Source organism: Oryctolagus cuniculus, chromosome 17 (genome assembly GCF_051225735.1).
Source record: "Oryctolagus cuniculus isolate XC-2025 breed Fujian yellow rabbit chromosome 17, ASM5122573v1, whole genome shotgun sequence".
Lineage (NCBI taxonomy): Eukaryota > Metazoa > Chordata > Mammalia > Lagomorpha > Leporidae > Oryctolagus > Oryctolagus cuniculus.
The window spans coordinates 53,858,419-53,876,567 of record NC_142883.1 but is presented as its reverse complement, the minus strand read 5'-3'; the positions used below and the strand labels follow the sequence as shown (position 1 = coordinate 53,876,567).

Below are 18,149 nucleotides of genomic sequence, written 5' to 3'. Positions count from 1 at the left end.
CAGGTAAAGCTACCCCCTTTAGCACCGGCATCCTTTATGGGAGCCTGTTCGAATCCTGACTGCTGTACTTCCAATCCAGCTCTGTGCTGTGGCCTGGGAAAGCAGTGGAAGGTGGCCCAAGACTTTGGGCCTCTGCACCTGCATGAGAGACCTGAAGAAGCTCCTGGCTCCTGGCTTTGCACTGGGGCAGCTCTGGCAGTTGTGACCATCTGGGGAGTGTACCAGGGGATGCAAGACCTCTCTCTCTCTCTCTCTCTCTCTGCCTCTGCCTCTCTGTAACTCTGCCTTTCAATAACAAATAAATAAATCTTTAAAAAAAAAGTTGCTCTCGTTTGACCTCATACCTCTTCCACAGGTGATGATAAGAAAAAGTGTTTAAACTTTCTCCTGTTGAGTTTGACTAGTGACCTTCTCATTAGGCTGTTGAAAGTGGACCACTGGGGCCTCTGAGGTGCCCTCATGAGCTGCCTTACGTGGTAGGTTATGGATGAGAAGGATAGAAAGGAGTGTGGAACGGGCCTCTGAGAAACCTATGAAAATAGGCCACTCCTGGCGCTGTGGTGTAGTAGGCTAAGCTCTGTCTGCAGGGCTGGCATCCCATATGGGTGCCGGTTCGAGTCCCAGCTGCTCCACTTCTGATCCTGCTCTCTGCTATGGCCTGGGAAAGCAGTAGAAGATGGCCCAAGTCCTTGGGCCCCTGCACCCACATGGGAGACACAGAAGAGGCTTCTGGCTCCTGGCTTTAGATCAGCCCAGCTCCAGCCATGTGGCCATTTAGGGGAGTGAACCAGCAGAAGGAAGACCTCTCTCTCTGTGTCTCCCTCTCTCTCTCTGTGACTGCCTCTCAAATAAATAAATAAAATCTTAAAAAAAAATGGGCACTGATGCCTCCCTCCTGTGTAGGGTTCTAATGTTTAGGGAATAGCACACAGCACTTGCTGTTTCAAAGACCCATCAAAGCACAAGGTAACATCACTGTTGTTACAGAACACCCCCAAAACTGCATGGAGAAATTGCTATAGAACCCCCAAAACTGGGTCCACTGGCCCAGCATGCAGCCAGCTGAGACACTGAGGCGGTGGAAGGAAGTAGTTCATTTTGCAGCACGAAGAACCAGGAGTCGAGCACCTGTTGCTCAATTCCCAGACCTCCCAGCAATGGGTGAAGGGCAGTGAATTCTGCAGGTTGAAATGGGGGTCAGCAGTGTGTGATCAGCTTGTGTGCAGGCCTCTGGTTGGTCCACAGCACTCGTGGCCTCCCTTGGATTGGTCAGCGACAGGAGGCTGGCGTGTTCTTAAGACATGGTCCTGGCACAGTGGGTTCTGGCTGGTCACAGGTCCTTGGGTGTTTGGTTCTTACTTTGAGCATGGCTTGGGGTTCCTGCACAACATCTGAGAACAGAGCCCACTGGTAGGATGTTAGCCACTGAGGCGATGGGTGAGTCCGGGGTCTTGAAATTGGAGTCCTGCAGGGCCAGCCTGACCCTTGCACCGTGGCTGTAATGTATTGAGTTAATGGTTAGTAAGGAGCTGACTTGTAATCACCATGGTGCAGGCAGAGGAACTGCGGGCCAGGGGAGACACTGGGGCCTGAGAAAGTCTACACCAAGGGCATCAGGAGGGGTGGAGGCTTGGTTCCACTGTTTAACAGGAGCAGCAGGGGCCGGTGCTGTGGCAAAGCGGGTAAAGCCACCGCCTGCAGTGCTGGCATCCCATATGGGCACCGGTTCAAGTCCCAGCTGCTCCACTTCCAAGCCAGCTCTCTGCTGTAGCTTGGGAAAGCAGTAGAAGATGGTCCAAGTCCTTGGGCCCCTGTACCCACATGGGAAGACCCAGAAGAAGCTCCTGGCTCCTGGCTTTGAATCGGCGCAGCTCCGGCCATTGTGGTCAGTTGGAGAGTGAACCAGCAGATGGAAGATCTCTCTCTCTCTCTCTCTCTGTCTCTCTGAATCTCCTTCTCTCTGTGTGTAACTCTGCCTTTCAAATAAATAAATAAATCTTAAAAAAAAAAAAAAACGGGAGCAGCAGGTGTTTCTGGCTCCAACCTGGCTCTTTGCGAAAGCTGATCAGCTTTACTTTTAGAGCAGTTTATTTGTTGACAGACTTTCTGGAAAGTTCACTGAATTCTTTTTTTTTTTTTTTAAGCTTTATGTATTTATTTGAAGGACAGAGTTACAGAGAAAGATCTTCTATCTCCTGGTTCGCTCCCCAAAGTGCAGGGCCCAAGCACTTGGATCATTGTCTGCTGCTTTCCGAGGTGCATTAGCAGGAAGCTGGATGGGAAGTGGAGCAGCCGGGACTTGAACCGGAGCCCATATGGAATGCCAGCATTGCAGCCAGTAGCTTTACCGCTAAGCCATGGTGCCAGCCCCAGTATTTGGCTGGAATTTTTTTTTTTTTTATGTTAGTAGCATGTTTAGTTTAGTTTTCTTTGGTGTATTTTTAAAAACTTTATTTTGTAAGGTAAAAAGTCTATGAGGAGTAATACAGTGAGCTCCTTGATACCCGTCACGTGGTTTCTGTAATCATCAGTATTCCTGTCTCATCTCTTTTCTGGGTGTACTTTCAGGTACATCTTGTATTGACTTACCTACACACGCAGTGTTTTTGGGTTGTGTTCTAGAAGTTTCCTCTTCCCTGTACCTCATTCAGTGTCACAGCAGCTCCATCCTCTTAGTCACCTGGGAGGATGACTTAAATCATTTTTTCTTTATGTCAGATTATTCACTAATCTTTTTTTTTAACCAAGTCTTTTATGTTGTGTCACAGCCTAACCCTTGGTAGCCTTACTACCTTGCAGACAGTAAGCCTTGGAGTCTGGGTATGGGACTGAGCGGCCAGAGCTGCCCCTGCCGTACTGGTCTGCTGCTGCCGCTGTCCCATCGCTGTTTCTGTGACTGATGTTCGTGACTGATGTTCCTTGAGGCATCTGTGGTGACGTTGCCTGTTACCTGTGGGCCGGTGGTTCCCGCCCTCTCCTACACAGTGGAATCGCTGGGGGAGCTTCCAGAACTCCTCCCGTGCAGGTGGAACCCCACACGGGTTCAATCAATGCCTGGGGGAGTGAGTGAGCTAGGCACTGGCATTTCTTTAGAACAAAAGATTTCCCTGTGGGGGCTGTTGCTGTGGTGTGGCTGCTCCGCTTCCGACCCAGCTCCCTGCTATGGTGCCTGGGAAAGCGGTGGCGGATGGCCCAAGTGCTTGGTTGGACCCCTGCACCCACGTGGGAGACCGGGAGGAAGCTCCTGGCTTCCAGTCATTGAGGCCATATGGGGAATGAACTATCAGATAGAAGACCTCTCTCTGTGTCTGTGTAACTCTGACTTTTACATGGATAAATAAATCTTTAAAAAAAAATTTCCCTGCGATTCCAATGTGTAGCAAAACTTTGGAACCACTTTAAAAAATATTTTACTATTATTTATTTATTTATTTTTTGACAGGCAGAGTGGACAGTGAGAGAGAGACAGAGAGAAAGGTCCTCCTTTTGCCGTTGGTTCACCCTCCAATGGCCGCCGCGGCCGGCATACCGCACTGATCCGAAGGCAGGAGCCAGGTGCTTCTCCTGGTCTCCCATGGGGTGCAGGGCCCAAGGACTTGGGCCATCCTCCACTGCACTCCCTGGCCACAGCAGAGAGCTGGCCTGGAAGAGGGGCAACCGGGACAGAATCCGGCGCCCCAACCGGGACTAGAACCCGGTGTGCCGGTGCCGCAAGGTGGAGGATTAGCCTAGTGAGCCGCGGCGCCGGCCCATTTTACTATATTTAAAAAAGATTTGTTTGTTTATTTGGAAGAGTTACGGAGAGAGAGGGAGAGACAGAGAGAAAGTGAGAGAGATCTCCCATCCACTGGTTCTATCACCAGATGGCTGCAGCAGCTGGGGCTGGGCCCATCTGAAACCAGGAGCTTCTTCCTGGTCTCCCACGTGGGGCAGGGGCCCAAGCACTTGGGCCATCTTCTACTGCTTTCCCAAGTTCAGCAGCAGGGAGCTGGACTGGAAGCTGAGCAGCTGGGACTTGAACCTGTGTCCATATGGGATGTCGGCACTGCAGGCGGTGCTTAACTTGCTACCCCACAACACTGGCCCCGAGTTCCTCTTTCCACGGATGATGAGAATGGAAGGAAAAGGTTGAAATGTGGCCAGACTGGGACCAGAACCCAGTGTTCCTTATTTAGCCTCCTGCTTCCTTAGCCACATGCTGTTTGGTTGGGGCAGAATCCTGCCGCACGGATCCTAGCGAAGTCTGCAGTGTGAAGCTGCAGCCTGGTGCCTGGCCCAGAGCGGGCACCCAGCTGTTAGCCATCGGAGCATTTGCCTCCAATCGAACACTTCTCAGGTTCCTCCCATGTACAACTGATGTCAGTGCGGAGCTGGAAGAGTATAAGGCCGTTTGTTTTCTTGAGCAGAAATTGGGACATCGCGGCAAGTGGCAGTTTTCTGTCTTTTGTCATGGACATTCCTGGCAAATATGCCATTCACCGAAGTGTAGTAGAGTCCCTGCTTTTAAGGAGCAGGCCATCTGGGCGGAGAAACGAGCCGTGTGTGAATGCTTCAGAGTCTTTCCTGCGAAACAGACACGGAGTCAGGACTCTGTAACAGAGGGAAAAACCCAGGGGGGCTGTGGGGACCCCTCCACAGGAATCCCTGTGACTCCTTCAGAGCCCTCCAGCATCGCTGGCCAGCAGGCGGGAGCTCAGCACATGTTCTGAGAGCTGCTTGGAGGTCAGGTGCGTGTCCTTGGTGGCCAGAGCGTCCAGTCCTAGATCAACAGTGCTGACTGGGCCCGCACGTGGAGCCCTGCCCCGGGTGTCTGCTGTGCCTTTGTCCCGCGTCGTCTCGCTTCCTAGCTGGCATCAGCACTTGGTTCCTGAGTCCCGTGGGTTTATTTATGGTTCACCTTCCTCCACCCCTTAAAATGTAAGTGCCCTGAAACTAGGGACATTGTCATTTTTTTTTTAAATGCTCGGTTCATTCTCCGGTGCCCAGCACATGGCTCTGTAGAGCACAGGGCCTCCGGAAACATTGGTTGAGTGTGTTACCAACGCAGGGGTCCGAGTGCCCCCTCGTCGCAGAAAGGCCAAGTGGTCAGCAGGCTCTGGGGCCAGACGGCTGGCGCTGCCACCTATGTGAGTCCCTCTCCCTCTTTGTTCCTGTGTAAGATGCTGAGGGCGGTGCTACCCCACTGCACACACTCTTGAGCACAGTGTCTGCAAACGAGGCATCAGAGGAGTGCCTGGCCCAGAGGCGGTCCCGTTCACTGCTTGTCCCCACAGCCGATTCTCGGCACCGTTCCCTCTCCCCACTGCCTGTTTGAATTTGTGGCTTTGAATGACAAACTCAGCCCTTGGGCAGAGAGCTCTTTGTATGGAGCCTTAAATGTTCTCCTCTCTTCTGCCCCCGCTGCAGGTTCTCCACTTATGATTCGACTTGTCAAATCGCCCAAGAGATCGCCGAGAAGATTCAGCAGCGGAATCAGTATGAAAGGAGGGGTGAAAAGACAACCAAGGTAGCAGCCAGAGAGAATCGGGGCTCAGGATGACTGGCTTGAGCCGGGAGGTCTGAAAACCCTGCTGTGTCAGAGGCTATGTGTGTGTGTGTGTGTGTGTGTCTTCGTGTCTGTGTGTGTCTTCATGTGTGTCTTTGTATGTGTGTGCTTTCGTGTGTGTCTTCGTGTGTGTCTTTGTACGTGTGTACTTTCATGTGTATGTCTTTGTGTATGTGTGTCTTCATGTATATGTGTCTGTGTGTGTCTTCGTGTGTGTGTGTCTTCGTGTCTATGTGTGTGTATATCCGTCTTTATGTGTGTCCGTGTGTGTCTTCTTTGTGTCTGTGTGTGTCTTTGTGTGTGCTTTCATGTGTGTGTATGTCTTCGTGTCTGTCCTCGTGTGTGTGTCTTTGTGTCTGTGTGTGTCTTCATGTGTGTCTTTATATGTGTGTGCTTTCGTGTGTGTGTCTTTGTGTATGTGTATCTTCATGTATATGTGTCTGCATGTGTGTGTCTTCGTGTGTGTGTCTTCATGTCTATGTGTGTGTATCTGTCTTTATGTGTGTGTGTGTCTTCTTTGTGTGTGTTTCTGTGTGTGTCTTTGTGTCTGTCCTTGTGTGTGATCTGGTTTTTGTGTATGCGTGTCTCTGTGTGTGTCTTTGTGTGTGTGCCTTCATGTGTGTGTCTTTGTGTATGTGTGTCTTCATATATATGTGTCTGTATCTGTGTGTGTGTGTGTGGCTTGTTTCCATTCGTCCTTGAAATTGACACGTGATCACTTCATAGTTTTCATCACTGAGACAAAGCACAACATACATCGAGTTTTTTTTTCCCTAAAGGGCTCTCACCATTTTCTGCTCTAGTTCAGGGGTTAGGGGATTTCTTCCACTTAGTAGATCTTTCCGACTCCCTCTTTGAGTTGCCATTTTTCCAGCAGGACTGGGGTCTTTCTTATGCTCTACGTGCAATAAAATGTAGAAACCAACTTTCGTTGTGGGCTGTGTAGAAGCAGCGCTGGGGTTTTGCTAAGGAAACTTTTCTGAACTCCCGAGTTCATACTGGTGCCTTTACACCAACTGCAACCCACAGATGTTCCCTTACCTTCCCTGTTCCAGGTTTGTATTTAAAAGTTTCTCCCACAGTGAGAATCTTGATTTCTATTTTTTTTAAATTTATTTATTTGAAAGGCAGAGTTAGAGGGAGAGACAGAGAAAGGTCTTCCATCCATTGGTTCACTCTCCAAATAGCAGCAATGGCCAGGGCTGGGCCAGGCTGAAGCCAGGAGCTTCATCCTGATCTCCCACATGGGTTCAGGGGCCCAAGGATTTGGGCCATCTTCTACTGCTTTCCCTGGTGCATTAGCAGAGAGCTGGATCGGAAGTGGAGCAGCTGGGATGGGAACTGGCATCCACATGGGATGCTGGCGCTGCAGGGGGTGACTTAATATGCTGTGCCACAACACTGGCCCCAGGATAACCCTGATTTCTTTTTTTTTTTTTTAAAGATTTATTGGCCGGCGCCGCGGCTCCATAGGCTAATTCTCTGCCTGCGGCGCCGGCACACCAGGTTCTAATCCTGGTCGGGGCCCCGGATTCTGTCCCGGTTGCCCCTCTTCCAGGCCAGCTCTCTGCTGTGGCCCGGGAGTGCAGTGGAGGATGGCCCAAGTGCTTGGGCCCTGCACCCCATGGGAGACCAGGAGAAGCACCTGCCTCCTGGCTTTGGATCAGCATGGTGCGCCGGCTGCGGCTGCCATTGGAGGGTGAACCAACGGCAAAGGAAGACCTTTCTCTCTGTCTCTCTCTCTCACTGTCCACTCTGCCTGTTAAAAAAAAAAAAAAGATTTATTTATTTGAAAGGCAGAGTTAGAGGGAGAGGGAGAGTCAGAGAGAGTTCTTCCATCTGCTGCGTCACTCCCTAGATGGCCAAGATAGCCAGAGCTGGGCTGATCCGAAGCCAGGAGCTTCTTCCCGATCTCCGCTGCAGGAACAGGGGCCCGAGGACTTGAGCCATCCTCCATTGCTTTCCCAGGCCATAGCAGAGAGCTGAATCTGAAGTGGAGCATCTGGAACTCGAACCAGCATCCATATGGGATGTCAGCCCTGCAGGTCATGGCCTAACCTACTGTGCCATAGTGCCAGCAGGGAACCCTGATTTCTAAAAGCATCCATAGATTTGTTTACAATTATTTATTTATTTGAGAGGTAGAGTTACAGACAGAGAGAGGGAGAGACAAAGAGAAAGTGTTCCATCCGTTGGTTCACTCCCCAACTAGCCTCAAAGGCTGGAGCTGCACCAATCAGGAGTCAGGAGCTTCTTCCAGGTCTCCCACATGGGTGCAGGAGCCCAAAGACTTGGGCCATCTTCTACTGCTCTCCCAGGCCATAGCAGAGAGCTGGATCAGAAATGGAGCAGCCAGGACCAGAACCAGCACCCATATGGGATGCTGGTGCCTCAGGTGGAGGGTTAACCTACTGTGCCATCCATAAAGTTTTTTTTTTTGTTTTTTTTTTTTTTGACAGGCAGAGTGGACAGTGAGAGAGAGAGAGAGAGACAGAGAGAAAGGTCTTCCTTTTGCCGTTGGTTCACCCTCCAGTGGCCACTGCGGCCAGTGCACCGCACTGATCCAAAGCCAGGAGCCAGGTGCTTTTCCTGGTCTCCCATGGGGTGCAGGGCCCGAGGACCTGGGCCATTCTCCACTGCACTCCCGAGCCACAGCAGAGAGCTGGCCTGGAAGGGGGGCAACCGGGACAGAATCTGGCGCCTGACCGGGACTAGAACCCGGTGTGCCGGTGCCTCTAGGTGGAAGATTAGCCTATTGAGCCACGGCGCCGGCCCATCCATAGAGTTTTAACGTCAGGATCTTTCTTAACAGTTTACAGAAAAGAGTTTCAGAATTGCCACACAAGTACCACTGTAAACACTAAGGAAATCCCCAAATTTGTGCTTTTTTTTTTTTTCTCTAAACTTAGCCTATCTACCTAAGCACACGGAGATTGTTCTGTTCTCAGGTTATTGGGGTTGGTTCCTTTTTCCCCCATGTCATGATGGTGATGCAATCCTTTGTTCCTGCTTTTGTAAGGTTTGCTCCCCCCACCCCCACCCCAACCTATTTGATTTAAAATCAGTGAAACACTGAGACGGGTCAGAAGTCACACTGATGTGCAGAGGCTCCCTGGAGGCGCGTGCCTGCCCCCCCCCCCACGCGCACCTGCTTCTCATTCCCGCCCGGTCCGCCCTTCTGGGCTCTGCAGAGTCACCATCCCTCTGTGTCCTGATTGGCTTCTGCTCGTATAAAACACCAGTAGCCTGCTCTTATCCCTGCGAGTGTGTTGTAGGGAGCTCCCCACCTTCACTCCCAGAGACATCTTCATTCCCCTTACGGCCTCTCTAGGACTCCGTGGCGTGCAGGTGCCACAGGCCATCCATCTCCTAAGGGCGGGCCGTCAGGTGGTTCCCGTCTTTCACTGTGTTCAGGGATGCTGCAGGGGCCGGCGCTGTGGTGGTGCAGCAGGTAAGCCGCTGCCTGCAGTGCCGGCATCCCACATGGGCCTGGCTGCTCCACTTCCCATCCAGCTCTCTGCTGATGCCCCTGGGAAAGCAGTGGAAGATGGGCCAAGTCCCTGGGCCCTGCACCCACGTGGGAGGCCTGAAAGAAGCTCCTGGCTCCTGGCTTCTTCCTGGCCCAGCCCAGGTCATTGCATCCATTTGAGGAGTGAATCAGCAGATGGGAAGATCTAAGTCTGCCTTTCATATAAATAAATAAATAAATAATCTCAAAAAAAAGTGATAAATAGGTTTGTCCTTTTTTAAAATAATTTTTTTGAAGGTGTCTTTTAAGGGTGAGTTCTGAGAACTAGGGCACATGTAAATTTTTTTAAAAATCTGCAGCCTTCATCCCCCTCCCAGGGGTCAACAACCTCAGTGCCCTCTGCTGGCTGGGTGTGAGATTCTGCACCGTCACAATGTGGACAGCAGAGGGCGCCATCAGCCTTCTGAATTTTTCCCAAGTGAGCAGTGACACTACACTGCAGTGTAGTTTATTTTTGTAGGTAGGGATACAGAGAATCAGACAGACGGAGCCCTCATCCACTGCTTCCTCCCCAGATGCCTGTAATAGTCAGCACAGGGTCAGACTGCAGCCGGGAAAGGGGGACTTCATCCATGTCTCCTTCGTGGGTGGCAGGGACGTTAGCCATCGCTTGCTGCCTCCCAGGGTGTGCAACAGCAGGGAGCTGGAATTGCGAGTGGAGTTGAGACTCAAAGCCAGGCACCCCAGTATGGGATGCAGCCATCCCCAAAGCGTTTTAACCATTGCACCAATCCCCATCCTGGTTGGTTGGTTGGTTGGTTTGCTTTTTCGTTAAGTGAACTTGATTGTTAATCTTTTTTTTTTTTTTAAAGATTTATATATGTATTTGAAAAGCAGAGTTACAGAGAGAAAGAGGCAGAGAGAGAGAGAGAGAGGTCTTCTATCCGCTGGTTTACTCCCCAGATGGACAAGACAGTCAGAGCTGTGCCGATCTGAAGCCAGGAGCCAGGAGTTTCTTCTGGGTCTCCTACATGGGTGCAGGGGCCCAAGGACATGCACCATCTTCTACTGCTTTCCCAGGCCATAGCAGAGAGCTGGATTGGAAGAGGAGCAGCCAGGACTTGAACCAGTGCCCATATGGGATACCGGCACTGTAGCCATCGGCTTTACCCGCTACACCACAGCACCGGCCCCTTGTGGTCTTTTGTTTCCTGTGCTCCTCGTGATCATGCTTAGAAGGGCCTTTCATACCCAGAGGTTTTATAAATATTTCAGCCAGTTATCCACTTTTTTTTTTAAGCTTTCTTTCTGTTGTTTTGGTCTTGGTTTTGGGAGAAAGTCTTTGGAATATTTGAAGTTTATTTCAGTGCTTTGTAGCTCTCCATTTCTTCTTCCTCATTCGCTGTTACTAGTGCCCCCTCTCCCCAGTATAAAATGCTCCATGTTAGGGCCGGCACTGTGGCATAGTGTGTAACGCCACCACCTGCAGATCTGGCATCCCATATGGCGTTGGTTCTAGTCCCGGCTGCTCCTCTTCTGTTTGGCTTTCTGATGATGGCCTGGGAAAGCAGTAGAAGATGGCCCAAGTCCTTGGGCCCCTGTACCCATGTGGGAGACCTGGAAGAAGCTCCTGGCCCCTGGCTTTGGCTGGGCCTAGTTCTGGCTGTTACAGACATCTGAGGAGTGGACCAACAGAAGGGAGATCTCTGTTTCTCTCTCTCTCTCTCTCTCTCTCTCTCTCTCTCTCTCTGTGTGTGTGTGTGTGTCTCCCTCTCTTTCTGTAACTTCTTCAAATAAATAAGTAAAATCTTTTTTAAAAATCCTGCTTATTTCCTTCATTGAATTTTTATGCAACTGTGTTTTTTCTGGGCCTTCTGTTCCGATGCATTCTTGAAGCTGTTTGTCACTGCCAGCATCATACTTTTCTAGTTTTTAAGGTGACCTCGTAGCTAATTGTTGACATCATATCTAATTGTGTAAGGCCCATATTCTTACCTATATTTATTAATTTTCCTTTACTGATTCTTCCAGAACAACTCTGTGACCCTTCTCTAAAATTGTTTTGAGGAGCAGGCGACTGGCCTGTTGGTCAAGGCACTGGTTGGGTCTCCTGCGTCCCACGTGAGAGTGCCTGGGTTCAAGTCCCAGCTCTGCTTCTGATCCCACCTTCCTGCCACTGTGCGCCCGGAGAGGCTGTGGTGATGGCTCCAGTACTTGGGTTGCTGGAGACCTAGACTGAGTTTTCTGATCCTGGCTCCTGCCTGGCCCAGTTCTGGCCCTTTCAGGCTTTGGGGGAGTAAACCAGTGATGGGGAGTTCTCTTTGTCTCTCTCTCTCTCTCTTTGTCTCTCTATCTCTCTGTTTCTATGCCTTTCAAATAAATTAATTAATTTTTAAAACAGAAACAAGTGTCTAAAAAAAAATGTGTGCTCTGTCTGAATTGTGACCCGCTCAGCAGATGGGATTCTGGGTAGACACCTGGCATTACGCGTATGGATCACACTGGGGAAAACTCGGGGTTTGAAGTCTCGAGTTTTATTCTTTGTTGATTCCTCCAGCTGCATTTACAGTTACTCTGGGCCAAGTGCTGGAGACTTTTCTAAGTTTTGCTGGTCCTGTGAAATTTAAAAAATAAAATTACGGAAGAGGAATTCCCCGCAGTGGCACTCAGCCCAGCAGGCAAGGGCCTGGGGGGACGCTCGCCTCGCCTCCCCTCCCGCATTGCCACGCCCGTGCTGTGCTCCGCTCCTCACACCAGCCTCCGTCCTCGCTGGGTCCCTGCCACCCACGTTGGGAGACCTGGACCGAGTTGTCAGCTCCCGGCTTTGGCCCGGCCCACTTCCGCGGCAGGCATTTGGAGAGTGGACCAGGCAATGGGCACTGTATGTCTCCATCTCCGTCTCTCAAGTGAATAAATGAAAATTAAAGGAAGGTTCTGGGGGCTGGCACTGTGGCGTAGTAGGGTGGCGCCGGCATTCCCCTATGGATGCCAGTTCGAGTCCCAACTGCTCCACTTCTGATTTAGGTCCCTGCTAACACACCTGGGGAGGCAGTGGAAAATGGCCCAAGTGCTTGGGCCCCTGCACCCACGTGGACACTCTGATGAAGCTGTTGGCTCCTGGTTTTACCCTGGCCCAGGAATGAGCCAGTGGATTGAAGACCTCCCTCTCCCTCTCTGTCTCTCTCTCTATCCCTTCGTCTCTGTCTCTCTCTGTAACTCTGCCTTGCAAATAAAATAAATCTTAAAAAAAAAAGAAAAAAACAATTCCCTTGCTATTATTTAAATTTAGGCATGTCTTTGATTTTCTTTTAATTTTATGATTGATTGCTGTACTGAACACTTTTGCTGTCTCTTATAATCTGTCCATTGCTTTTCGTAACTTCTCCAAGTAGACAGTTATCAGTCTGCACATAATGAGGACTTCATCTCCTTTTCAGTCCTCGTATCTTTCTGTTGTTTGTCTTGTCTTGGTCAGAACTTGTCAACTAAAGTGAAGTGATGGTCCAGTGGAGGCAGTGGTATTCCATTCTGAGATTTTTTTTTCTTTTTTCCTTTTTTACATCTTCCCCATACTATGTTAGTCATATGTATATTGCATTTTTAATCATTAATTTTGTGAGCATTATTATTAAATTTTCTATCATCAAGCTGTTCTTAAATTATTAGAAGAAACTACTTGATGAGGGTGTATTGCTCTTTTAAATGCAAATCTGATTTGCTTTGCTAATTTTTAAAAGGGTTTTTATATTCCTGATCCCTCAGTGAGATTGGCATGTGGTCCCCTTTGCTTGGTCGGCTGTCCGTGTTGTCTGAAGTCAGGAATTGGGTTTTCCCATTTTCGTCTGTGCTCTGGAAAGCTTCTGCCTAATCGTGGTGATGGACCTTTTGTCCTTTCTGTAAAAATATTTGGTTTCTTATAAAATACTAAGAAATCCCACCAATTAGAGTCCAGCTCTAGCAGGTCCTGGGGTTCCTGCAGGTGTGGGAGGCGTCAGCACAGGAAGACATGAGAGACACACTCACAGCAAGGCCGATGGCACGGCTCAGCCTCTCGAGCACCAGGCTTTATTTTCACATCATGTCACATAGTATTTCTCGCTTCCTACAATAACAAGTCTGTTGTCCATTTTCATCTCGTTACAGTTTCTTTGATTTTCAAGGGCGTGTTCAGAGCATGGGTTACAGTCACAGACAGGTGCGAGACAATGGGCTGCCCACACAAGCCAAGGCCTGGAGTGCTGTGGAGCTGTGCAGAAACTGCCTACACAGGCTAGAATAGTACCTTCCTAATCTACTCTACCAGAAGCCCCAAGGTCAAAGCAGGCCCTTTTTAAAATGTGTCCCCTCTTTTGCAGTTCTTTCTGAAACTCTTTCATTTCTATATTATACTGACCTAAACGTTCACTTAGATCTGTTCCACAGTTTTGACATCCTAACCATTGTTGTATTTGTTGCATATATTGAATTAAAGCATATACCAGGGAGCCTGTTGCCTTTTAATTCTTTTCCACAAACAGCTCAACCTTGCATAAAGCATTAACTCCTTCTCCTACATTAACTTTCTGCTTGATCAAAATTCTACAAAGCAATGGACATTTTGGGGATTATGAGACTAAGCGCTCTTCTCTAAAATTAGGAATACAGCAGTCATTAGTGGGGCTACCAGGGAGCTCCGGCTTTCTTATGCAGAGTGTAGTTCCCAGCAAACCTAAAGCCACCAAGAGAACCGCAGCTGTCTTTCTCACGCCTTGCTGAGACAGACCTTCTGCTGGGACCTTGTCGGCCAGCCCAAGTTGCCTTGGTCTCACCAAACCACCTTTGCCATTTTGGTGTATTTCATTCTATATTGTTTTTCCTCCATTTGGGTGACTTGTCTTAGAAGATTTATTTTTTATTTGAAAGGTGAGGAAGCAGAGAGAGAGAGGAGAGAGAGAGAGAGAGAAAATCTCTTCTATCCACTGATTCATTCCCCAAATAGCCACAGTAGTCAGCTCTGGTCCAGGCTGAAGCCAGGAGCCAAGAGCCCTACCTGGGTCTCCCATGGGGGTGGCAGGGACCCAGGTATTTGAACCATCATCTGCTGCCTGCCTGGTATGTTAGCAGGGAGCCGGATTGGAAGCAGAGTAGTCAGAACTTGAATGGGACTCTGATATGGGATGCGGGTGTTGGAAGCAGTGGCTTAACCCACCACACCACCACACCTACCCCAACATTGGGTTTTTGACTTTAGGGTTTTTTTGTTTCGTTTTGTTTTAATTAGTTATGATGTCTGTCTATATTAACAAGTGGAGATTTGAGTCACTTGTCATATTTTTAATGGCTTTCATCTTTTGAATGTTTCTGGTCATTTTGTAGACTGTTCATAGTTCTGGTGAGTGTGTGTGTGTGTGTGAATAGAATCTTTTTTTTTTTTTTAAAGATATTTTTATTATATTTGAAAAAGAGACAGGGGGAGAGATCTTCCATCCACTGGTTCACTACCCAAATGCCTGCAACAGCCAGGACCGGGCCAGGCCAAAGCCTGGAACTTCGCGGCAGAGTGGCGATGACAGGACTCTCGTGGAAGCAGCCGGCTCTCTGTAGGTCGGCACAGTCACACTAGGGAGAAGCAGCTGCGAACCAGGCGCTGGCCAAGGGCTACGCACACCAAGCAGCCCTCCAGGCTACCAGCTGCCAGGAACTCTGACTTCATTCTGCTGCCTTTGGGAACCAGGGCAGAATCACTGGGGCTTGTGGGGGAAGTGCTGCAGGCTGGTAACTGGAAACTGAGAATACAGGTTTCCCACGTGCTGCCTCTCAGGACGGAAGCTGGGACGACAGCCCCAGGGCTCCCGTAGGAGCTGCAGGCATCACAAGTCGTCCTAACCACCGTGCGCTGTTTGCTGGCTTGCTTGTTTTGTTCTCTACTTTTTGAACGAGGAGAGACCTGCTCCCCTTGGCATCTCCCCACAAGCTCTGTGGGTGCCTCTTCGGCTCAGGGTATCTGAATAAAGCTGGACTGCTCTTGGCGGCTGACACTGTGGCGGGGCTGCTCTGGGCTGCTCCTCCTCAGTGAGGGCCTGCTGATCTAGGGAGTGCCTCCTGCTCCCAGCCAAGTCCTGTAAACTCCGCTCTTAGCAAGGTGGCCAGCGAGACCCGCGGCGAGGTCTTCTGTCTTTTTTCGGACACCTCTCGGGTTTCCTCCATGGTCGAGATTTTACTTTCCACATTTCCAAATTCCCACGGGGCCCTTTCCCCACCCCGCTGCCGCCCTTTCTAATGTCCCAGCCTAGAATCACCTCCGGGTTTTTGGAATGATGGGAGGAGATCCACGCAGACCTGCTGGCAGGCGCGTGTGGTTAGCATTCCTCTTGTGTAGGAAGAACACAGCGCTGTAGGAATGTTGTGAGTACAACAGTGTGAGGCCAGTCGGGAGGGTAGCGGGGCCTGACACCTGTCATCTGAGACGTGGTTCAGGGCACTCTGAAGACGTGGAGAGCACGATTTCCTGCCTGGCTCCAAGGTAGAAAGAAATACAGGATCAGGCCGGCGCCGCGGCTCACTAGGCTAATCCTCCGCCTTGCGGCGCCGGCACACCGGGTTCTAGTCCCGGTCGGGGCGCCGGATTCTGTCCCGGTTGCCCCTCTTCCAGGCCAGCTCTCTGCTGTGGCCCGGGAAGGCAGTGGAGGATGGCCCAAGTGCTTGGGCCCTGCACCCCATGGGAGACCAGGAGAAGCACCTGGCTCCTGCCTTTGGATAGGCGCGGTACGCCGGCCACTGCGCGTCGGCCGCGGCCATTGGAAGTGTACCAACGGCAAAGGAAGACCTTTCTCTCTGTCTCTCTCACTGTCCACTCTGCCTGTCAAAAAAAAAAAAAAAAATACAGGATCAACAGGGAGAAGCTGCGGGGACGGAATTCAGCTGGTTGGAGGCAGACCCTCAGTTCCCAGTTGCCGTTGACGTTCAGGTGACCGGGGAGACCCCCGGGAGCCCCAGGTGTGTCACTGGGCGGCTGGCATCTCCCCCAGCCCCGCCGCGCCGTCCTGAGGGGACATGGTAGGCGTGCTACCCCACTGGACCAGCACACTCAGGAGATGTTCTTCTCTTTCCAGCTGACGGTGACCATCAGAGCTTTGCTGCAGAACCTGAAGGAAAAGATCGCCCTGTTGAAAGACTTACTGCTAAGAGCGGTGTCAACACACCAGATGTATCCGCGTAAACGTTCCCACCTCTCTCCTGGGCGGGCGGGAGGGGCGGCAGTCTCATTTTAAGGAAAGAAGGAAGGAATCTGGGCCACCCAGCTTTTCCCCACAGCTTGAGGGAGACCTGGTTTCCAAAATATTGCCTGTAATCTTGATTTCTATTTTTAAAGCATCTGTCCCGTGTTTTACAGCGAATGTGCTGGCAAAGCAAGACCTGCCGAAGGAATTCTCTCGGTTGGGTGGAACCTTTCCACAGCACAGGAGGCTGGGGCTTTGCCTCGGGGCTGTGTGCACCGAGCTGTGCCCTGTGTGGCCAGCAGCGGGGCTCCAGCAGGAAAAGCCTCCCAGGTCACCCTGCAGTCCCCAGAGCTGTCCGTGATCCATTTCTCTGTGGAGTGGCGAGCGAGCGGGGAGCGTCAGAAAGTTCACGGGAAAGGGCATTAGAGGGTGAGCTCATCTTGCTGCAGAGGCGTTTGAAATCTGTGCCTATCGAGGCGTCTTCGAAAAGCCGATGGAGGGCCAGGCATTCTGCGCAATGATGAAAGCAGCGCTTTGGCTGCCTGCATCCCAGGCCAGAGTGCCTGGCTCCACTCCCACTTCCAGCTTCCTGCTAACCCTGGGATGCCAGTGGTGAGGACCCCACCGACGGCCACCCATGTGGGACCCACATGGAGTTCTTGGCTCCTTGTTTCAGCCTGGCCCAGCCCTGGTTGTCCTGGGCCTCTGGGAGGTGAACCGGTAGATGGGAGATACCTCTCTCTCAAGATTTATTTTATTTTATTTGAAAGGCAGAGTTACAGAGACAGACAGGTCTTCTTTCTGTTGGTTCTCCAGATGGCCGCAATGGATGGAGCTGTGCCAATCCCAAGCCAGGAGCCAGGAGTCTCTGCCAGGTCTTCCATGCAGGTGCAGGGGCTCAAGGACTTGGGCCATCTTCCACTGCTTTCCCAGGCCATAGCAGAGAGCTGGATCGGAAGTGGAGCAGCCGGGTCTTGAACTAGCACCTATATGGGATGCCGGCACTGCAGACGGTGGCTTAACCCACTAAGCCACAGTGCTGACCCCAGGAGATATCTCTGTCTCTGTCTCTCTGCCTTTCAAATAAAATAAACAAAACTTTTAAGAAGTTTTATGGAAAATATATGTTACAAAAAGCTGCATGGATTTCAAACTATTTTGCACCAAAATAAACTCAGGTTTTAATTCCATCCATCTGTGAACTTTCTGAAGTACCCTTGTTCTGGCAGAAACCACACCTCTCTTCCCTGTGTGTGTTGATTACCGAGATGAGACTGACTTGTCTTCTTAGTGTTCTGATGGCATCGCTACGCTCTGGTTTGGGAGTTTTGGGGTTGAAGGGTGGGACTGGCTTGAAGCAAGGTGTGCCATCATCTCCACCTCCTACCAACATCCTCAAGTGTTAAAACCTTTTATTTTTCTTTCTTTTTTTGGACAGGCAGAGTGGACAGTGAGAGAGAGAGAAAGAGAGAGAAAGGTCTTCCTTTTGCCGTTGGTTCACCCTCCAATGGCCGCCGTGGCCGGCACGCTGCGGCCAGCGTACCACGCTGATCCGATGGAAGGAGCCAGGTACTTATCCTGGTCTCCCATGGGGTGCAGGGCCCAAGCACTTGGGCCATCCTCCACTGCACTCCCTCACCACAGCAGAGAGCTGGCCTGGAAGAGGGGCAACCGGGACAGAATCCTGCGCCCCGACCGGGACTAGAACCTGGTGTGCTGGTGCTGCAAGGCAGAGGATTAGCCTAGTTAGCTGCGGCGCCGGCCAAAACCTTTTCTTAAAAATTTTTTTTTGGTAATCTGATTCGTATAAGAAAACACATGTGGTCCATTACCCACACGAACCTTTAACCCTGAGTTTACGTTGATGTGAAAGCCGACCTCAGGTTGTTTTTCTGTGAATCCTTTCTCTGCATTGTCGGTAGTTCCTGCCCGAGTT

The 18,149-nt window shown here is 50.7% G+C and overlaps 1 protein-coding gene across 9 annotated transcripts in view; it reads left to right on the top strand.

Moving 5' to 3' along the window:
* STX8 (syntaxin 8) overlaps positions 1–18,149 on the top strand; it is a 304,958-nt gene that overhangs the window by 2,279 nt on the left and 284,530 nt on the right. For all 9 annotated transcript variants that reach the window (XM_070061378.2, XM_089318372.1, XM_089318363.1 and 6 more), the window contains exons 2-3: positions 5,407–5,506; positions 16,106–16,200. In XM_070061378.2, coding sequence (XP_069917479.2) covers positions 5,407–5,506; positions 16,106–16,200 — 195 coding nt within the window. The remainder of the gene's footprint in view (positions 1–5,406; positions 5,507–16,105; positions 16,201–18,149) is intronic.